At 41.7% G+C, this 23,105-nt stretch overlaps 1 protein-coding gene across 2 annotated transcripts in view; it reads right to left on the reverse strand.

Annotated features, from left to right (window-relative positions):
• Window positions 1-22,220, reverse strand: part of NDUFA10 (NADH:ubiquinone oxidoreductase subunit A10) — a 39,453-nt gene extending 17,233 nt beyond the window's left edge. For both annotated transcript variants that reach the window (XM_031604498.2, XM_090144563.1), the window contains exons 1-8: window positions 22,062-22,220; window positions 21,714-21,882; window positions 20,224-20,439; window positions 19,365-19,451; window positions 16,956-17,077; window positions 14,586-14,665; window positions 11,624-11,678; window positions 5,148-5,233 (exon numbers count right to left, since the gene is read on the reverse strand). In XM_031604498.2, coding sequence (XP_031460358.1) covers window positions 5,148-5,233; window positions 11,624-11,678; window positions 14,586-14,665; window positions 16,956-17,077; window positions 19,365-19,451; window positions 20,224-20,439; window positions 21,714-21,882; window positions 22,062-22,154 — 908 coding nt within the window. In that variant the 5' untranslated portion in view covers window positions 22,155-22,220. The remainder of the gene's footprint in view (window positions 1-5,147; window positions 5,234-11,623; window positions 11,679-14,585; window positions 14,666-16,955; window positions 17,078-19,364; window positions 19,452-20,223; window positions 20,440-21,713; window positions 21,883-22,061) is intronic.
• Between the last annotated feature and the right edge of the window lie 885 nt (window positions 22,221-23,105).

The following is a 23,105-nucleotide window of genomic DNA, read 5'->3' on the forward strand; positions in this document are numbered from 1 at the left end:
CAACAGCCTGAAGTACTTAAAGGAACATTAACACAACTTAAGAATTACCAATTACTGCTTGTACAAGATCCTTCAGTAACAACTTCAAAATACATTTCTGTTGTAATGCCAAACACAATACCAGGCAATTTACTACACAGGTTATGTAGCACACCAATCGTAATTAATGAACTAAATGGAACATATGACAGTGACAAATTATTTCCTGGCTAGATTGTTTATGGATGAAAATTGATCCCTTTTCATCAAGATAAAAGAAATGTTGATACCTACCCCTTTTTAATGAAAGTAATGGTGGCTGAAGATTTAGTCATTAAAAATATGTTCTGCTAGAACAAACTCTGAAGGAGCTACAGTAATGTAACAGATCTAACTGGGGACTTGTAAGCAGGACAAGTGAAATGCTGTGTTTTGCTTACCTACTGGCAAATTAACACAGGTGACACTACACCACCTACAGCTCCTTGTTTCAAAACATTACTTATTCCAAAACATTATTTATTTTGCAATGCACACAAGCAGTCAGACAATTTTGTCAGGACAGGCACAGATAAAAACAGACTTAAGACAGTGCAGCAGCAACATGGGAAACCCCTGGTACGTTCCCAAAAGCCAGCAGAATGATTTCTGTTCCTCTGACTCAGAGGCTGGAAGGGAGGAGAGAAATGGAAAGCATTCTCTGGGAGAACCCTCCAGCTTACACACAAACACACACACATGTTCTTAACCTTTTAGCAAGACATGCCTCAATCCCACGATCACACTGCTCCCTATTAGGGCAAGGGAGAGAGGACTTGAGGGCAAGGCAGGGAGATAAAAGATGTGTTTTGCAACTGACTTATATGGGTGCGGCTCCCTAGTCTGATTAGCTTGCTTTCTATTTGCATTACCAAAGAAGTAAGAGGCTCTGATGGGGGTTTCCATATGCCAGGGCCTATACATGTGCAATGGAAAAGCCATCCTCACAATACCCATCAATTCCCCTTTGTCCAGATGTGTCAAGCAAGAGCTGAAGGTGGGAGAGGTGAAAGCATCCCTGCAGCAGAGAACACAGAGCAGCAGAGCCAAACCCTTGCTGCAGCCTAACAGGAACACGAGAGGGCAGCAGGTGCTGGTATGTGTGCTCCGTAGCCCATCTGAAGTGCACAGCACCATTAAAGCTTTCTTCCATCAGGAGGAATTAATATGGGTAATATGGGCACAGGGCATCTGAAAGTCTGTGCAAGGTTCTTTCAGGTTCTTTCTTACTTGGTGTACATTTTTACAAGAAGTTGGAAGCTGCTCACCATTTCCTGGACAGTTCTGCTTCCACCAAACCTCTGAACACAAAACCACTATCTTGCCAGTGTTATTCTGAAGGCAAGTGGAAGCAGTAAAACTCAAACCATATTAACATTTAAATTAGCAGTTTGTTGCATTGTGAGAGCTCAGTAACATAGCCACACGCTGCCAACAGAAGGAGTGATTTCTTATTATCTGCAATGACAAGTCTTGTAAAGGAAACCCTCTCATCATCGCCCGGGGTTCAATGAAAAATTAACTCCTCAGCAATGCTATTTATTCTTTTCCACAGTTACAAAGCGCAATTTTCATACAATATCTTAATACAGCACTCTTTGTATGCTTTCTTTTAACTCCCTCCTACACTCCACAATTAACAATAATCCTTTCTTAATACCTGTACCAGTGCGAAGCTATAGGAAAAACAGTAACTTAAAAGTATTTTCTCCTTTCAAAGGAAATCTGATTTCCATAGCTTCATGGGATGTAAGCCACCAGATATATATTTTAATTACTACATACAGAAAACTGTGCTGAAATGCTGAAAGGGCACTCAAATCCTGACTTGTTTCTCTTAGATGCCACTCAAAGCTGCTCTTCTGTGATCTACCTTCAACCTTTGATAGAAGAGCCAGATAAAAGGCACAACAGCATTGCTGATATTAGGAGACAATTGAAGTAACAGCACAAACGAGTAAAAGAGATTTACAGGATTCTTTTTCACAGAATAAATCATTTTAACTTACTGTTCCAGTGCCTGTATCACAATCAAGTCTGAAATTCTAAGCACAAGAAGAAGAGTGGGCCATGCTGCTGGCACCCAGGTGGGAGCAGCTCTGCAGGAATGGGCATGGTGGGCACCAAGCTGTACAGGGGCCAGCAGAGTGCCCTCGAAGAAGACTGATTGTGTCCTGAGTGCACTGAGCTAAGTATTGGCAGCAGGACAGGGGAGGGGACCCTTCCCTCCTGCTCTGCCACACCTGGAGTGCTGTGTTCAGTTCTGCCCACCAGGACAAGAGAGACCTGGGCAGACTGGAGAGAGTCCAGCCAAGATGTGGAAATACAGAGGTTATGGGGTCTCCTCCTTGGAGACCTCCAAAAGCCCCCTACTGTGGGTATCCCTGCTGGAACAGAAGTCGTGCCAGAGTGACCCAGAGGTCCCTTCTGTAATTCTATGAAATTCAGAGAAAAGTCTTCAATTATATACTTCTTTAAAACCCTGCATTTCCACCAACCTGTAAGAGAGAACCTGAAACTAACATGACTGTATAATTGTTAAGCTTTGTTTTAAAAATGCAGCAACTATACTGAACTTGCTACCCCATACACACAGTCTGATGTTATTCTGTAAAATGAGAAGCTTATCTCACTTCAATCAAGGCTAAATCTATTAATACTCTTCCAAGTGTACATTTTTTTTTAATGTGTGATTATCCAGAGAACATTTTGTTCACTGACATGACTTAAGAGTGGCAGTCCTAATGCTTCATCTGCAATGCATGTAGACTCACTTACTTACATGCATGTCAATGATTTGATTCATATCCCTTCAGGTTTGGAGGGCTAGCTCTCTCCTCAACATTGCTCTGTGGACACATGCAACCTTACCAGTAGCACTCCACAACTAAACTGGAACAGAGATCATAATGGAGTACTTGCAAAGAGTTACTTTAATCAAATTTGACTTTATTTCAGCAAGAAGCTTTCCACTGTCTGATTTTGATTTCTTCACATCCAATTAAACAGACATCTTTAAGAAAAAAAAAAACAAAACACTACCCTTGAACTGCTACATGTTACAATTTTACTTGTTATCTATACAGAACAAAGGAAAAAAACTGCAAATTAAGATTAAAGCTCTGATTTAGGATTATTTTCTGGGAGTCAGACAGAAAGAGCACAAAAGCACTTATCGTCCACAGAGTCTTCCAAGTTTGGTTCCTTTTTACCCTACAGCCAGCTTCTTGACTGCTGTGAAAATACTCAAAAGCAGACAGCTGAAAAATTACTTTTAGAAAAACACTCTAAACACAGCCAATCTAAACAGCACCACACCTAAATCTCACTACAAGGTTGCCCTGTCAACAAGCTCTGATGAAGAATACCATGATGCCAGAGCAGCAGAGACACCACCACATCAACTGCATAAATGCTGTTTTAAAACTGCATGCCTGTCTGTATGCACTGCTTAATCAGGAACTGAAGTGCTTGCAAGATACATTCTCAATAGTAAGAATCACAGGTCACAATACTTGGGAAATGCCTGGAGAAACTGGCTGCTTGTGGCCTGGACAGATGTCCTGATTGCCAGGTAAAGAACTATCCAGATGGCCAGGCCCAAAAAGATGCTGCCAGCAGAGTTAAGTGCAGTTTGGTAGTCGGTCATAATTAGCGTTCCTTCATCAATGATACAGATGATGGAATCAAGTGAACCCTCAATAAGTTTGAAGAAGACACCAAGCTGCAAGAGCATCGATCTGCTTGAGGGCAGGAGGGATCTGCAGAGTGATGTGCATAGGCTGTTTAATCAGCTGAGTACAACTGCATGGCAGCCAACAAAGCTAAATGCTGGGTGCTGCACATGGGTCACAACAACCCCTTGCAACAGCATCAGCCTGGAAAGACTGGCTGGAAAGTAGCCCAGCAGAAAAGAACCTGAGGGTACTGAGTCACCTGAATGAGCCAGCAGCACAGCCAGGTGGCCAAGAAGGCCAACAGCATCAGCAAACAGCAGCACTGGGGAAAAGAGAAGCCTGGAGAAGAAAAGGTTGCAAGGCGACCTTCCAGTATCTAAAATGGAGCTACTGAAAGAAGGACAGATTCTTTAGCAGGGTCTGTGGCAACAGGACAAGAGGAAATGGTTTCAATGGTTTCAAGCTCAAAGAGGGTAGACCTAGGTTAGATATAAGGAAAAAATCTTTTATAGCGAGGGTGGCGAGGCACTGGAACAGGTTGCCTAGTGATCTGGATGATGACCTGTCCCTGGAGACTTTCAAGGTGAGGCTGGATCAGTCCCAGGTTGCCCAGGGACATCTAGCTCTGATGCCCCTGTGCAGTGCAGGGAAGTTGGTCTAGATGGCCTTCAGAGGTTCCTTCCAACTCTAAGGATTCTATGATTGTCCCCCTGTACACAGCACTGGTGAGACAACACCTTGAATACTGTGCTCTGTTTTAGGCCTCTTGTTACAAGGAGGATATTGAGATTCAGAAAAGAGCAACACACCTGGGAAGAGACTAGAAAACAAAACACGAGGAGCAGCTGAGGGAACTAGGATTGTTCAGACTGGAAAAAAGGAGGCTGAGGGAAGATCTCATTGCACTACAACTACCTGAAAGCCAGTTAAGTGAGGTGGCTGGCTGTTTCTTCAGGAGACCAGTGACAGGACACAAGGAAATGGCCTCAAGTTGCACCGTGAGAGGTTTAGATTGGATATCAGGAAGAATTTCTTCAGTGAAAGGGTGGTCACACACTGGAAGGGGCTGCCCAGAGAGGTGATGGAGTCCCCCTCCCTGGAGGCATTTAAGAGACACGTGGCCGTGGCCTGAGGGATATGGTTTAGTGGTAGACTTGACGTTGTTAAGTAATGGCTGGATATGATCTTGAAGGTCTTTTCCAACCTAAATGTTCTATGATTCTTGTACTTCATTAATAGAAAGGGATGTTTGTCTGAAGTCTCTCCTCCAACTGGTCAGCAGCAACAGAACTCCGCACGCATTTTACAACAGCAACAGTATTAAAAAAGTCTACTGTCACTGCTGACTTGACAAAAAACGAAGCACAGTGCAAATATACCTTAAAAAAGGTCAAGGCTTTAACAATTCCCAGAAATCCAGTGCTAAACAATACTGGAAAACATCATACTTACAAAAGTCTCAAATGATGAAAAGAAACATCATCTTGTTCCAGCCATGGGCCCTTGTCAAATTTCAAGTACTCAATGTCTTCAATTACCTGAAATCAGAGGAAAAAATTACATTAACAGGTGGTCTGATGAGAATGTCAAAGCAGCCCCCTCCAGACAATGAAATCACTGAAATTTACTCTTATCTCATGCAGTAAAAAGGTCTCCCTGCTAAAACTGTATTAACAACATAGACATTTTAAGCTAACATATGACCCCGAGTCACATTTCTGGAGGTAGCAGCCCTGCTGTAAGCACTGCACAGACACACAGTGGCCAGGACTATAGTTCCTGCTGGCCTAAGCCTAGGCTGGGATTAAGTAGACTGGAGAGGTGTTATGTTTCCAAGTTCTTACACCATCTAGACATCTAGACTTTCTTCTTCAACCTTCAGTTGAGACTGAAAGGGAAAAAACACAAGCTCACTCCAAAGGCAAATCAAAGGGAGAATGAAAAGGAGTCTAAATTTAACCCTTTCTGTTGCAAGTAAAATCATTATGCTTTGTGCTGCACAGGAAGGCTGTTTTCTTTAAAAAGGCGAAGTAGTCTACTGACTGAGAAAAGCTGAAGTGCAATGAAACTGTTCCTTGATGTTGCTGGGCACGGTTCACAGGACAGAAATGGGGGCACACTCCAGGCTGGAATAGGGTGGCTCTTGAATTAGCAGAAGTCCAAAGATTCTGGATTTGATCAGACCTGAAAACCTATCCATGCTCACACGCATCCAGAGCAGAAAGGGAGGGCAAAAGTCTCCATTTCACACCAAGAACCATTCAAACAAGTAACACCTCAGCAAATCACCCTGCTAGCATCACCAGAACTTCCAATCCCATATTTGAGCTTCATTTACAATCTTGTTCCATCAGAAAACAGATCTTTGCTGGTCCATTGGGCAATTGTTTAACACAAGCCTGAGGTTATCACACATGACCTACTTGCTACAAAAGAAACTCAAACCAGTGTCAGGACGATGCACTTAAGATAAAACCTCAGAGCAACTTGGAGAAGAATAGACCACGGCAACTCCTACCACTTCACAGATGCCTCTTGTGGAAGGAAAGGATAAAGCTATTGAGGTCAGGACTGAAATCCTCATGACATACTGTTGATCCACTGACAACAAAGCAAACAGATGCCAGTAATAAGATGATAAAATAATCAGAAAAGAAAAGCTTTTATTCTTTACTGCATGTTAAATCCATAGTAACCTATTCCCTGCAATCACAGTGAACACTAAATCTCTTTTATTACCACCTGAAGGGTAATAAAAACACACTACTACAAAGGAGTCCCAACTAAAAAGGTCCACTCTGGCAGTATTACATTTTTATGGCAAGAAGTAGCAGCTTAGAGATTGGAGTAACTGAACCATCATTTAACTGAAGCCTTTATATTTGCTAAAGACTAAATTAGCTGATTAAAGACTTGAAAAATATGGTTAATGTGACAGCATCAAAGTATATTTAAAATTGCAAGCAAGATGCTGTTCAACCATTTTTTATCTTTTACAAATAATTAAGTTCTTAAGTGAGATATCATAGCTAAGAGCATGGGAAACCTTATATTAAATAAAGCAGATGACAAATTCACCTGTTGACAGAAAAAAAAATGTTTCAGGCCTCCAAAACACTGCAGAAAGCTGCACCACAGACATCTAGATGAATTTTCAAAATTATACTTGGAAACTGCTTGTTCTTACCAAACTGCTTGACACAGTAGGATTATCATTTTTACAAATGAAAAAGATGAATGTTGTTAGTTCAAATGTCCATTACTCTTAATTTAGAAGTTAAACTTCCAACATATTTCCCATTAGATATGCAAAAGCAATTACTTCCCTATTCCACAGCAGAGCTTTGCAGACTTCCCACTATGGCTAATGACAGGACTAATAATGGAGCTGCCAACAAAAAGGGCTCAGACCACGTCGAGGGGAAAAAAGAAATTAATACCCAAATTAGTTTTGCACACTTATTAACACATCAGAAATCTTCACCAGCAGCTCATTAATAATGCTATCAGCCCTCCTCCTCCGACCAGGCCAGAAGAACAGCTTTTTAATTCACAAGGAATGCATCAGCACCTCCTGGGAATTAGTAGCAAATAAATGATTTAGGCCTGACTAAGCAGCACAACCCATAACAATGGCCAGGAGAGATCAGGTCTTAATATACCACAGAGCTTGGTAGGATTTAGAAAAAAACGGTTTTCAATAATGAGACTCCTTTCCATAATCTTTGCAATTAAGCCAATACAAACAGCTTACAATTTCTAAGCTGGTTTTCACGGTGATCTGGTGAGTTCTGTTGTTAGAAGAACTCCAGCGAGAGCAGAAGGTAATGCAGTTATGGGACAAAGGATGATCTGTCAGCCAAATCAGGTTTCTCTTTAAGCAAAATGCAGGGTGCAAGGAGCAATGCAGGATCCAACCCCAGGAACTCTTGCAGGAAAACTTCATGCCATCTAGCTTGGAATCCTTGCAATTCCACACTGGCAAAGGACGTGGCACCGAGCTGGTCTGCCAGCAGCCTGCCACCTAGATAATTTCCTCCAGTTTACATGAGGTGGGGTCACTGAATAAAATCAATACATAATACAAAACACTGTTTACAAGTACGGAGGAATTGGAACCGTTCCAGTCCTGCTTGTAAGTTATAACCCTTCTAGATCCACTTTTTTTTTTTTTAAAAAAAAGGGGGAAATAAAACAGAAATCTTTCTTTTTTTAATTTAAAAAGCCAACTTTTTACTGTTCTTTTCTCATGTAAATGTAGTTTGAAATACCCTAACCAAGTTCATTTGAGCACTTACAAATCCTTTAATTGTTATAACCGATCTTAATTACAATATCAAGCTCCAGCTGATCTTTTTAAAAGACACTTCAGAAATAGAAGTTCTTTTTAAGTTGCACATGTTTTCTATAAGCAATTCAAAAACTATTGAACTATAAAGTCATACAAAATTAAGTTCCCAAATTGCACAGTACAGAATCTGTAGCTGGAAGCTGGCTAACAGTTAAACATCACTCTCTATTAGCAGGATATAGCTGCCTACACACAAAAGCCCTTTAAGCAAAAAGCAATTCCCTTCTGTTATCCCTTATTTCCAAATATCCCTTATTTCACTTCAAAGGTAAACTGAATCCAAACATAACGGAGTAAATGTTATTCTTTCAAATGGAAAAAAAATCCTAGTTTCTGTAACTAATATCTAACAATGAGAATATGGTACCAGCTTGTACTTGGACTTCAAGAATCCATCCTCTACTCCAGATTTGTCCAACAAAATTAAGAAAAGGATCATCAGTGTGCACTCTTGTTACGCCCAGCAATGACACAAATTTGCTGAGCTTCATAGACTTGACTTGAGCAATAAGAGCTTTAGACAGACTTTAAGCTCTGATTTGCAGGATTAAAATAAAACCTCTAGCAATGGCTTTTCTAGGAAGTCTAGTCAGAAAACAAATGGCTTTATTCTGACCACTTCAAACACGTTCAGGAAGAACGGAAGGAAACAAACTCTCATTTCTTCCAACAAACACCTCCACCACTCCTTCAAGCACAGCTCTCAACTCTTATTATTCTTTCTGATATCCTGAAAAGCCAACAATGATAGCTCAAATATTCTTATCCACATGCTGACCTCTTCTTTTTTATTCATTTCACCCTTTTCCTGTCTAATTTCGTCCCTCAAGAAATAATTTAAAAATTTCAGGACTAAGGAAAAATAGGAACATTTAGTCTCTTCAATCATTTTCTCTTCCTGAAAGCAATGCAGAAGGAATTACATCAGAATTGTCCACACAGGTGGCTATCTGCATAAGTAAAGTTGAATCTCACAAAGGCAAAGAAAGGCCTTTGGTATTTAAAAATTATAAAGAGATTCCATTTTCAGAAACTTCCCTTTTTGCAATACTCTAAAAACAGCTATTTGATATGACTAATGGAACTTTAAGAATTTTAGGGACTGGGAAGCCCATACCAATATTTTCAACTTTACAAAACCTTTACGCATGGAAACACAAGGCTATTAGGTGAATGCTACTGTAATGCACACTGCACAAGTAGAATCTACTCTGCACTTCTAAAGTCAGCCCTAGAGAGTAAAGTTTACTGCAGGATTCAACTGCACTAAATCACTGACTCCAACTGCATGTACTACACTCACAGAGCCAAGAGATTTTCCATCCGCTTGCTCATAGGATTAAGCTTTGCCATCTGGCTCAAGGAGAAAAAATGCAAGTCATAACAATAACATTATGCTTCTTTGTGAAAAAAAAAGTAATGCTGGCACTGTACATGCTCCAGCATGGGTGGTTATGAGTATCAGAGCACTACCAACTGAACAGAGTGACAGCAGAGCCCCTTTGACAGAAGTCAAGCCTAACTTGCTCTTGTCTATGGACCTAACAAAAAGCCTCTCTTACTACTCCTCACTTCACAGCTGTAGCCTGGCCACAGCAGCATAACATACTTGTTGCCCTATGGGAGCTATCACTCCCAACCATTACCAGTTCTCTCTGAAAACTTGAAAACACACAATTCAGGATCTCCAAGTTTCACTGCTGCTGTGGAGAGTCTTCCACAGCTGTGGTGGGCTGATCCCAGCTGGCAGCTAAGCCCCCACCCAGCTGCTTGCTGCTCTGCAGTGGGAGGTGGGGAATTAGAAGGACAAAAGCAAGAACAGCTACTAAGTCAAGACAAAGACAGTTTAATAAACAAAAAGGAAGAGAAAAAGCAAAAACAAACAAGCAGTGATGCAGAGGCAATCACTCACCAGCTCACAATAGCAGATGGATGCCCAGTTAGTCCTCAAGCAAAGGTCACTTTGGAACTCCCACCATGCAGTGTGATGTTACATGGTATGGAATACCCCTTTGGTCAGTTTGGGTCAGCTGTCACAGCTAGAATGAAAGATGACTTCCATCCCAGCTGGACCAGTACATCCATAAGTGAGGAATGCAGTAGTATGTTACCTCCTTCAATGCTTCAGAATGTTCAAATATGCTCAGCACGGGTACAAGCTGTCAGATACCTCCCTCACTGCAAATACCAAGGTTGGCAGTAACAATCTTAATTAAAGCTTGCAGGAGGGGTCAAGGACAACAGAAAGGCCTTCTTCAAATACACTGCAGATAAAACTAACACTAGAGGCAACGTAGGCCCACTGATGAATGAGGTGGGTGCCCTGGTGACAGAAGATACAGAGAAGGCAGAGTTACTAAATGCCTTCTTTGCCTCTGTCTATACTGCTATAAGCTGTCCTGAGGAGCCCCACACCCCCGAGGTCCCAGAGAAAGTCAGGATAAAGGAAGAGTTTGCCTCGGTTGATAAGGACTGTGTTAAGAACCAGTTAAGCAATCTGGACATCCATAAGTCCATGGGACCTGATGGAATGCACCTGTGGGTACTGAGGGAGCTGGTGGAAGACTGTAAGACCACTCTCCAAGATCTTTGCTAAGTTGAGAGCCTTACTGCTACTCCAGAGTGCAAATGATCTCTGAGGGATTCGCTTCCATCCCAGACAATGAAACACAACAACTACAAATCTGTACAGAATTACATAAAGGCTACCACCGTTTTCAGAAGGGATTGCAGCTACAGAGGTAAAGTTCAAAAGAAGAAAGAGGTTTCTATTATCCCACTATTACTTTCCAGAAGCAAGAACATTTGCTGAAATAAGGCAAATGTTAATGTGTCACTCAGTACACTTTGAAGAAGGTGGTACAGTACACACATCACATGCTAGTCAATACAGATGAATAACCCAGGATTACAAGCTTTGCAACAGCTCTGATTATCAAGTTGTTTGCAATAAACCAATAATGATCAGCTCTGAGAAAACAACAGCTATTTTACTGCAAAGGAACCTGTGCACCAATCTGGATCATAAGAAGCTGCTTAGTGGCAAACGCCAACAGGAATAGACATTATACTGGTAGGAAGAATCTCAGCTGCCTGCTGGGTGTGACTTACTTCTTGGTTAATGCCTTTTGTTCCCAAATTAAGCTATAAGGAACCTTACCTATCCCACCAGCCACAATGCTTCAAAGAGGGATACTAACCAAAGAACCAAATACTGTGCAGCCCAGAGACCTCGGAAATGCTGTTTCCACTGCCTCAGGATTTGTTTGGAAAATTAGTCCAGATGTGGAAACACCTGGCATAAGTTAAATGAGCCAAAAGATTCTTTTGAAGAAAAAAAATTAGCAGTAATCATAGAGTGGAATTTGCTTGCTCAGGCAGACAGGTATACTGGCAAAAGGGACGGGGGGAAAGATACACACCCTCCTGACAAAAATACAATCACTCATAGCATAGTCCCAGCCCAGAACACTGACAGAGCAGCAAGCACTAATTGCGTTAAGTAGCTAATTAAGTTTATTATCTAGGATAAGGGGTTTTCTTCATGTTTCTGTTTTGGAAGCAGCAAACTCTTTACCTTCTCCACATCCTCTGCCTCACTTGCTGTGTATTGCAGAATTTCACTGGTCTCACTGCAATGGAAAAAAGAAAAAAAAAAAAGTTGAGCTCACAGGACAACTGCTTTTAACATCTTCTCACCTCTACACCAGAATGAAGCAAAAATTACATTCAAAAGCACAAAAACAGAACCAAAATCTTTTTCTATTTTTTCCAGAGCCTGCAATAGATCTGTTGGATTTCCAAATTGTTTCTTTCCAGACATAAAATTGTCCAAACGACCTGTAGAACGTCTACAGTTTTAGTTCAATAAGAAAAATAGAAATATCCCACCTATGAATTTGTTTCCATTTCACTGATGTTACCACTGGCACAATTGCCCAATTTACTTGACAACATAAAACTATTTAACCCAAAGCTTCAGCAGACCTTCCATTTTACGTGTATATTAACACTCGTGGGTAAGTCTTAAGAAAATACTGCATTCATTTGTCATTATTACTAAGTCTGAGCTAAATGAACCAATGCAACAGAGGCAGCAGGATCTCTGTGTAGAACAAAGAACATATAAAGTAGGCAACATGCTGTTTTCTTAAGTGTACAGCATCCTTCATGGAAAAGTCACTTCTAAGTTTAATCAGAGTCAAGGCAGGCCATGTAAACAATGCTGCTGGAAGCAAGAGTGCTAACAAAATAAAAAGTTGCAGCAGTTCAAGCTGGTTTCTCACCTGCATTATCATCTTTCAGCCAAAACAGCTCTGGCTAACAAAAACTAGTTTCTTTATGAAGTGTCCCTTATTCACTGTCAGCCATTCAACTGGTGCTCCCAATAGTGGACTGCTTAAAGAGGGTTTTTTTCCCAACGTGGGGGGAAAAAAAAGCAAAAACCTCACACAACTCCTCAGTCACAAAAAGAACACAAATGGTTTGCTTTAAAGGGAGCTGCTGCAGGCCTTGAACACACACCTTCAGTTTCAACTGTCACAAATCAGAAGGGAGGCCAGGCCTCAGCCTTACGCTGGCAGCTGCATTAGCAATGCAGATTGAATCACTTGATACTCTGCATGTTATCAGGGCTTTCATTATGTGAAAACAGCTGCTCAGTGGAAGCACTATTGGATATGAAAGATAGCATCAGTGATCTGAGACACTGGACCAGAAAAGAAAGTCAAACAAAAGACAAAAGCTGTCTGTTCATAGTCACCAAGAACCTGCCACATAGCACCCAGCTCACAAATGAATTTAAAAAATTATATATATGTAGATAGATGGACATAGATATATACAGACATATATAAAGACATTCTCAGGCATATCAGACTAGAAAGGAAGCACAAATTTTATTATCACCAAGTATTTACTCTAAGACTCAAATATCAGGAATCCAGTATTACTTAGTTTGTTACAGTCTGTAACAGCCAGGCAAGATCATCATTTGGTGCACTACTGAGCAAGCCAGCAAGCTAACAGTTAAAGGCAGTTGAAGCCTGTGTGCATCTATGCAATATGCAAGTCATCAGTGAGGTCCAGAGACAGGCACAGCTGAAGTTTCACATGTTCAGTTCTCCTCCCACCAAGGGGACAGAGACATCTCTCTTCAGGCCTGAGCATGCAGATCGATGTGACAAGCCATTGTGAGCCTGGGCACTGATGAGGATGCCAAGTAGAGGGTGTTTGCTTAACAAGTGTACTGACCACATCCAGACAAAGGGGAAAGAGTTGAAATCACAGCAGGACCAGTTAGGCTGGGTTTAGCCTTGCTGAACAACTGTTTTTCTGAGGCTAGATTTGATTCAAAGAATAAGCAGCATTTTCCTCCTTGCAAGTAAATTCAAACCAATTCTGCCCTCAGGGGGATGACAGTCCCATCATTTCCTACCCTTCCTCCCTGCCACTTTCTTCTGGCAGCTGTTGATCTGTGTAGGATGCACTCAGAGGCAGCTAACCATACACTGCACCAACAGCTTCTGTCCCTGTATGAATGACAAGCTCAATATTAAGTTATCCACTTCAATTGCTGATAGCACAATTATACTGATTTACCATGGAGCTGAAGCAAGCAAGCAACAGTATTCCTGAAGATCTCTGACTTAAATAAATTAAACTCAGTAATCAATTTCATGAACAAAACAAGTCTTGCATGAGTAGACTGTTTTGATGTAAAGCAGACCTGACTCTGCAACCTTTAACAGCTTTTTTTCCTGAAAGTAATTTTCTCAGAGGAGCAAAACTGCTCACGCTCACATGTTTTTATATTTTTAAGACAATTTGATTTTTGATAGAGCTATTTCTTAAGAACAGGGACAGCTGACAAGCTATTACAGTCACAGTTCACACATTTTCACTTCCCAGCCAGAGAAAGCCTGGGAAGTTCAAAGACAAGCACTTCAGCCTGCAAAGGCAGGTATCAGTGCACTGCTTAGCAGCATCAACAAAGTCCTCTGAATCCTCTCCTGGCCATAATGTGTCTGCCTCACAAAGCAGAGAAACTGAACTAGAAGGGGAAAGAGAAAACCTTACCCCCCCAAAAAAAAAACCCCAAAAAAACCTCTCTCCTTCTGTATCACCATCAAGAAATTAGCCAAAGCTATGACAACTGAAAAGAACTCTTAGGGGAGGAAATATCCCAAGTGTGGCATATGACAGATCCAGGTTCATTAGCTCCACTAACAAAATCCAGTGAATTTACTACTGTACAACATTCCTCCCACCTGCTCCTAAAAACATTTCACTTTTAATACTCCAACACTGTAGTGGTGACATCAAGCTTCTAAGATGCAGGAAATAACAATGCACAAGTATACAAAGACATCATACCATGGATACAACACCATATAAGTAGGGCATCATTGTAGCACATAGCAGAAAGAGGATTATCTCACATGATGTGGTTTTATTTGCTTCTATTTGCAGAGATTTTAGGATCATTACACATTTTTTTACTCAAAGACTCAGTGGACAGAGCAATTTGGTTTGCTAACCTCATTTCTGGTAAGAAGGTTTTCTTATAAGCATCCTCAATGTTCTGGAGATACGAAGCAGACACCTTTTTCTCATAAGGCTAAAAACAGACAGAAAACAGAAGAATAACATTATAAAGTGTATTTTCTTTTCCCCATCAGCGCAGAAGCCTAAGCAGAAGTTGGTCCTACACCATCTATCAAGAGTTCACTCCGTATTAGCAGTTATTCAGTGAACCATACTTGAGTTTCAAGAGTTAAGTCATATAGAGCATCTAGAGTTTCTTAAACATCAAGAGTACCCCAAGGAATGAGTCACAGAGCGTAGTAATCACTGCTTTACACCCGCTATCTCCATGGTTTTAATCATTAGACATGAGCAAGATTCTTCTGATGTGATAGTGAACCTAGTAAATAGAGGAAAAGAGAGGGGCAAAGGAATGATGTAAAAGCAAAACAAAAAGCTTTCTTAAAATTTATTTCAGTTTATGGAAATTCTCATTTTTCCAGAGTTTGCATGAACCAAACAATAGTCTCAAAACTTAAATTTTATCAGCCCTTGATAAGTTATCTACTTGCATAATAAAGGAAATTATATATTATCATCTAAAAGAAAGGAGAGGATCATCCGAGTCTGCCTTTCCAGCAAGAGGGCCAATGTTAACCTATTTCTCTAGTTTCAGACAGTTGCATGGACAACCATTTTCTTCTCTATCTTCTGTTGGGATTTACAGGATATCCTACCAGCTGTTAGACAGTTCACATCTCCTACACATCTTACCTTAATGACACGTTTGTAAAATAACTGGAATTTCTTTCATTTAGCATGTCTTCCTTCAATTCAATCCTAAAATCAAGACATGATTCCTGCCACTAATCAAATAGGAAACACACATCCAAGATGCCCACTGCATTGGAAGGTGCTGCATCTCTGCCAGCTGGGTCCACTGGAAGGCTTTGCTTTTTCCAGTGCTCTGCAATAACTGTACTCAATACCAATCACAAACACTCCATCCACCAGGAACCCAAAGTTCCATCTCCAAACAGGCCCTACAATGCCCAGCAGTGCCACTGCCCTAGGGAAGTTCTGTTACACCAGCAATTCCTGCCACAATGTCTTGAAAGTGCCACTGACCTTTCTGCTCATAGGGGCAAAGAACACACAGGTTCCCTCAATACATTAAGTTTCTATTTCTGTAACTGAAGCTGCTAAAACAAAGAAATCTACAGTTCTCCCACACAAGAGTGCCTTGTTTGTTAAAGAGTAGAGACGCGTTTAGTCAGCATCCAAACTGCTGGAGGGCAGGAAAGGGGCCACTTGAGCAGCAGGCAAAGCCATTGAGGCCACACAGATCACAAAGCAGCAAAGGCAGCCTTCCACTTTACAGCTCTGAAGTCACTTCCCCTTGACAATGATCAGCATCCCTCTTAAATGGGCAGGAAACAAAACACTACTGACTTAAACCCAGCATACCAACACACACTTGCTTCAAGAAGCAGACATCACCAAGCATTTAAGGGACCTGAGAATGGTTTTTGTAATAAATCAAAGCTTTCTTTTAATATATCAGGCTTTCCACAGCTACATACTTCCCTGAATACAATTTCCTACAGCCTTTGAATAAGGTATAAGGTAAACATCATTCAACCCTCATAATGGATCTGAGAACAGTTACAAGCATGTGTCCAAACACCAGAGGAGGTTAAGGAAAAAATCCAAACCAAACATCATATTTAATCATTACACAAAAACCTCCTACCATTCTTCTGATAAAAGATAATTTCAATAACCCAGTAATGTAATACGGTGATGAGTGAGAGGTAAATTTTAAGAGGTAATGCTATAGAACTGAAGTTACTTTTATTTTCAACAGCAAGATCTATTCAATGCCATGAATTCAAAAAGCAGCTTGAAAGATGCTTGACGATGGGAGTGACAACAGTTCCAGAGGATTTGGAAAATAAACTGTCAAAGATCAACAATACATGAAATCGCCTATCAAACCTCAGATCACATGGAAGTTGCACTAGTGACAAGAATCAACTGTACTCCTTCACAGGTCGCCATAAGACTGGCCAGAAAGCTCAGTGGTTTTTCTATCTCATGAAAGATGTATAAAAGCTAGCTTAAAGTTTTGCTGTGTTAACATCAAAGCTCCAAGCTTTCATAACTGCCCTTGTTTCAGGGAACTAACTGAATTTGCAGGTCATCCCTACATGAACTGACACGCAATTAATGTTAACACAGGTCTGAAAGAGCAGCCATCTGGGGAAGCTGGAGAAGGGGCTTCTAGCACTCAGGAAGCACAGATCTCAGATCAAGAGCACACTACCTGAATGCAGCTCCCGAAACTGCAGCTAGAAAGGCTAACTTTTAAGAGCCAGGATTACCTCTCCTTTCTCTTGAAGCCTCTTCTGCACATCTGGGACAGGTACATCTAAATAAATGACCAAGTGAGGTGGCAGGAATTCAGAAATGCCGATCTCTTTAATCTCATTGTAGTGATCAACACCTGCATTAAAAAAACAAAGAAAACACAAAAGCTAAAGCCAATAGAATTTAATCCAAATGAGGAACAAGTGCAAAGGAACAGCATGAGAATTATAACCCATAATTTCTTGAGTGTTTTTCTTCTGTTTGCTAAACACATTCTATTTCCAAATAAATCAAATCCCCTACTATTTTATGTGCAGTTTCCTCTTCATGGTAGATATACCAAGCTTAAGGGCAGGCTTTTCCACAAAGAGGATTCAGGACAACCAGATTCTTCTACGAGATCAACATCTTAAAGCATTCTTTGGGTAACAGTTTGGTGATTAGGAACCTGTAGAGGTTCAGGGTAAGCATTTATTCAATATTTAGGTGGCAATAATAGCACAGGTTCCATTTAACCTAGCTGAAGTGTGAGCTTCTCTCAACAAAGCTCATTGGCTCAGCTAAAAACAGCACCAGGTTGTTTCCAACACAAAGAGCCTGTGAAAAAAATTTAAAGCCTACCATTCCCATCATTAAAGCCTATCATTCCCATTCCCACAGTAAAAAGCTGTCAATAACATTAAGGATTTTGGTGCAACTGGTTATTTGTTGATTAGATTTTATGTTAAATTGTAGATTACTGGGCTTTGCTTGCAAATTAATAGGACAAAATTCATTATAACCAGCCCTCAAACTCATTCAGCAAAAAGCTGCAATTTACAGCATGTGTTTAAAAAACAAAACAAAACAACATATCCTAAATCTAAACCAAAATGGACAAGAAGCACAAGAGAAACAAAGGAATGAGAACCTTTACCTCAGGAAAATGCCAGATTTGCTATGAAATGGCAGAAATAAGAGCTTCAATTGCGTTTTACTTAGGGGTCAGATGAAGATTCAGCTTTATTAGTATTTTCTACACTTCAGACTTGCATGTATTTGCCCAAGTTCAGCATCCAAAACTGAAGCTAGAAAATTCCTGTGGTTGGAAGGAATATCTGCAGATCAGTTGGTTCATTCACTCTACTCAGAGCAGGACCAATGAGAGCAGGTGGCTCAGGACTGCATCTCCACTTTGATTCTGAGCATCTCCAAGCATGAAGCTGCCATAGCCTTCCTGCACAATCTGCTCCAGGATTTGACTACCTTCACAATAGAAAAGGTTTCTACAGATGTTTAACTTGAATTTCTTGTAACCCATTTGTGCTGCTTGCCTTTTGTTCTCTTGCTAAATACCACTGAGAAAAAACTGGTTCCTCCTCCCCCATCAGCTATTTACACTCATCCCCTCAGAACCTTCTCCAGGCAAAAATGAAAACATCCCAGCTCTCAGCCTTTCCGTATGTCAGACATTCTAGCCTCTTAATGACCTTCTTCACACCCTTTTTCTGGACTACTCCAGCAATTCCATGTCTATCTTCAACTGGGAGCTTAGAATTGGTCACAAAACTCCAGATGCGGTCATCACTGCCTGTGAGCAGCTGACAACACTCTTCATGCAGCATCCAGAATGCTGGTAGCCTTTTGTTCCACAAAGGCATACTGCTTGTTCATGCTGGTGTGCATCAAAAACTTCAGGTCCTCCTCCACAAAACTACATCCTAGACATTTGGCTCCAGTCAAGATAAACAACATCCAGCGCTCTTCTCTCATCCACTGAGCTAGCTTGACGCATGGAGCTGACTATCAGGTAATTAAGCACAATTTCTCCTTCATAAAACTATAACAACTATTTGCAATCACCTTTACATCCTTAATATGTTTAAAAATGGCTTCCAGGAGGAACTGCTTCATTACCTTCTTAAAGATCAAGCTGAGGCTGAGTGGTCTGTAATCTTGCATCCTCCTCCTTACACTTCTTGCAGGCATTCTTCAAAATTCAAAAGGTAACTGGCAATCTAAGGCAAGCAAGCCAAATCCCAATAATCCATGATTTACCTGATATCTAATGCTGCAAGATCAAGGTCTGCCTGAAGGATATCTCATAGAAAATTCACAGAAAAAATATCACATAAAATCTCACATAGAAAACTCATCTTCATAAGCATGCTCACACACTTATCAACGAAGGCTGTCTCTAGCTGACAAGACACAAGTAAGCAATACTCAGAATATACAAGTAGAACTGAGGCCTTGAAGAAAGATTAGGAAGTCTCACAGATTGAGATTGGTCTTCAATGAAAGAAAGACCAAGGTGCCAAATACTCCATGAACAAAAGCAAATATTTAAAGTAGTCAGTCTTTCCAGCAGGCTTTTTTTTTTTTTTTAAACTCTGGCTGAGATTATGATAAAATAACTTCCCTTTTTCGTGCAAGTAACTTACATCGTTTGTGGATATAGCCCTGTTTAAACATTGCATCCAAAAATACAAAGTCACTGTAGGGAGAGCGCTCCATCACCACACCTTGACCTGCAATTGAAAGTATATTCCAGTCAGATTGGGCTCAGACAGACCCCTGACAGCAGCATTCAAATTTACAGACAGTGATGTTCTTGCAGACAATTTTCTGAAAGCTCGCCTAAGAGATTTTAAATAAAACAAAAGAATTTTCTGTTCACACAAACATAGATGTGCATGCTAAATATGCCTGTCTAATCCATATATACTCATACTGTGCCTAGCACTACAGCAAGTAAGGATTACTATATTTAAGCAGCACATTTACTTTTGTGTTTGAGATGCTTTCTGGTACTCACACTTCATTATTTTTTGGAAAACACTTCTGTTAAAGCACAAGCAACAGGTAAAATCAGTGTTGACTGAAAATGCTTTTCGCACCAGAATAACTCAGAAATTGTTATAATCACCAACACAAAGAAGTACTTAGTGAAATCAAAATGACAGAACAAAAGATGTCATCAGGAAATATGCCTAGGGAGTTTTAAAAAGGCTACAGAACTCTCAGCTGTGTTGGTATGTTTAAAATGTTTTTGACATGGATCAATCATTTAAAACTAATGAAACTGCTAAATAGTATGCAATTCCTTCATTAGAAACAATACAAGACACTGTCCCAACAAAATGTGCAAGGTATTTTTCTAAATGGGTTATACAACCACACTCACTAAAAGGGTCTTAATTTCAAAACACAGATTCCAGCAAAACACTTAAAAACACGTGAAGGACAGAATTTTCACTCAAGTTAACATAGAAATGAAATGTATTCAGTGTGAAATCTAACCTGTGGTGAGCAAATGCTCCAATGCATCAGAGTACTGTAAAACACGGTTACCAAACAGCCAAGCTTGCAGCCTGTAAGAGTGTCCATCAGGGCATTTTGGATCATTGTAAAATCTCTCTAGGTTACAGAAGCCATTAAACCTCTCATCCATCAGCACCTCGTCTTCTGCGACCCTGTCTTGATAATGGATATCCGCTTCTGGGAAATATTTCATTCCTGACAAAAAAGGCAGAAACTCAAAAGAGAACACCAATCAAAATAGTAACTTGTATTTGTTTATAATTAGCGTCTCCTATTCTCATTTATGTATGAAGGTCTACTCTAAATAACATCTGAAGACAGCACACAAAGCCATCTGGCCTGTCACCTCACAGAAAGCTGATGAAACACAGTTATTAAGTTTTATTGCTCCAGCTCTATGATGTGAGTTGAGCATTTGTTTTAAGCAGAACTTTTATCACACCAGTTCTCCATTAACATCGATGCTCTGAGCACATCACAGAGACCACCACCCAAAAACCTCTTAAGGTGCTTAGTGACTTCATGACAATCGGAAGCTCTAAATGGACATTAGTGGAATCAAAATGTCATTTACAATGACCTGACAACATTCCTGTCACCTCAAGTCTCACCAGCACTTTAGTCTACCTCTATCTATACTCCATTAATATTAACTGTGACACTACCTAATAATTCGCTAGCCAAGAGTTGATGTTTTGGTTAACTTCTTTCATTCAGGAATCACAATGACACTGTTAAATTCCAGTAAATATTGAAATCATAGACTCGTAGAATCAACAAGTTTGGAAAAGATCTCTGAGATCATTCAGTGCAACCATCAACCTACTGCCAACATTCCCACAATAAGTCACATCCCTCAGTACAACATCTAAACATTTCTTGAGTACCTCTACAGACAGTGACTCAGTCACCTCCCTGGGCAGCTGGTTCCAGTGCTTGACTATTCTTTCAGAAAAGAAATTGTTCCTAACATTCAATCTGAATTTCCCCCCGTGCAACTTGAGGCTGTCACCTCTGCCCTATCATTAGTTATACGAGAGAGGAGGCTGACAGCCTCCTTTCAAAGGGAGCTGCAGAGAGCAATAAGGCCTCCCCTGAACTTCCTCTACTCCAGACTGGACAACGCCAATTCCCTCAGCTGCTCCCTATAAGACCTCATTGACCTTTTCAGGACGTGCACTAGGGCCTCAATGTCTTTCTTGCAGTGAGGGGCCCAACACTGAACACAGAACTCAAGGTGCAGCCTCACCAGAGCTGAGTACAGAAGTACAGTCACCTCCCACTCCTGCTGGCTGCACCATTTCTGACACAAGCCAGGATGCCATTGGCCCTCTTAGCCACCTGGGTACACTGCTGGCTCACGCTCAGCCTCCTGCTCACCAACACCCTCAGGTCCATTTCTTCCACACAGTCTTCCAGCCACTCTGCCACACTGTAGAGAAAATAAAGCCATAGCTAAAAAGCCATACCTAATTTATCTGCAATTTGCTGTGCCAGCTTGCCCTTCCCGGACGACAGGTTGCCATCCACTGTGAAGATTTTACTGTATTCGCCAAATTTTTTAGAGGCTCTCTCTCCCAGCATGTAAGCCAGCCAGCCATACTGCAAAGGGCGTTGGGAGCTGATGTGAACGCTTGCCTGGAAGACAACACAGCAGTACGATTAAAAGCTGACAGCGCTCTTAAGCCGTATTTTTCACAGACGCGCATCTCACACAGGGGTCACGCAGCAAGTTCGGTGCTGAAGGTCACCTCCCCCTCCCTTCTCCCGTTTCCTCCGCCCCTCCGACGCCCTGCCGTCCCCGGGTTCCCGCTCACCGCCGGCAGGACGGCGCTCCGCAGGCGGCCGCGGACAGCAGAGCTGACGGCGGCGGCGGCGGCCAGGCCCAGGCGGGTCCGCCACAAGGACATGGCGGCGCCGACGGAGCTGGAGCTGCGGGCGCTCGGTGATGACGTCACGGCGGGGCGGGAAGCGCGGGCTGCGCGGCCGTGTGGTGGCTGTGAGGGGAGCGTTGGTTGGGGTGCTGTGTGGGCTTGCGTTGTGAGCCTGGGGAGAAAACCCAAAGTCCGTGTGTCCTTCCCCGTGTGAAGACCCGCTGCTGCAAGAGAAATATTAAAAATTAAAATGTTTTGTTACTTGTATCTTAGTTATACTGTGTATGTATTACAAGGGTTGTCCCCCTGCCTCCTGCTTTATTACGCTGGCCCACACATCAGCGGTGGGTGGTGGTGGTATGGCAGTAGGTTGAACCTTCCCAGGTTGAACCTTCCCACCCGTGTGCCATTCCATGTGTGACAGATGGCAGCAGAGGAGCACTGACACAATGGCATCTGACACGGAAGTGTGGATGAAGCAAAGGGGTGGAACTGAATTCCTCCCCGTGGCAAAAAATGGCACGCGCTGACATTCATCGCCGATTGCTGAACGTTTGTGGAGATCAAAGAGTGAACAAGGCCAGGTTGGATGGGGCCCTGGGCAACCTGGTCTAGTATTAAATGTGGAGGTTGGTGGCCCTGCATGTGGCAGGGGGGTTGCAGATTCATCATCTTTGAGGTCCCTTCCAACCCGGGCCATTCTGTGATTCTGTGTGATTCTGTGATGTGAGCATGTGAGGTGGCAACAGCAACAGTGGGTCACCTCTGCTGGTTTAGGTTTTTATGAGCGTGGCATGCAGGTTCTTGTTCATTGCTAATGGTGAAACGTGCTGTGGGGTCTCTCCTGAGAACCCCCACCTTGCCGTGTGACAGTGACAAGGAGTGGGCAGAAATGCTTCAGCCACGTACAACAGACCCATGAGGATGGGAGCAGATAGGAGAAAGGAGCAAAACAGCTTAGGCACCATCATCTTCCCACTCCCTGTT

Source organism: Phasianus colchicus, chromosome 7 (assembly GCF_987193195.1).
Source record: "Phasianus colchicus chromosome 7, bPhaCol1.hap1.1, whole genome shotgun sequence".
NCBI lineage: Eukaryota > Metazoa > Chordata > Aves > Galliformes > Phasianidae > Phasianus > Phasianus colchicus.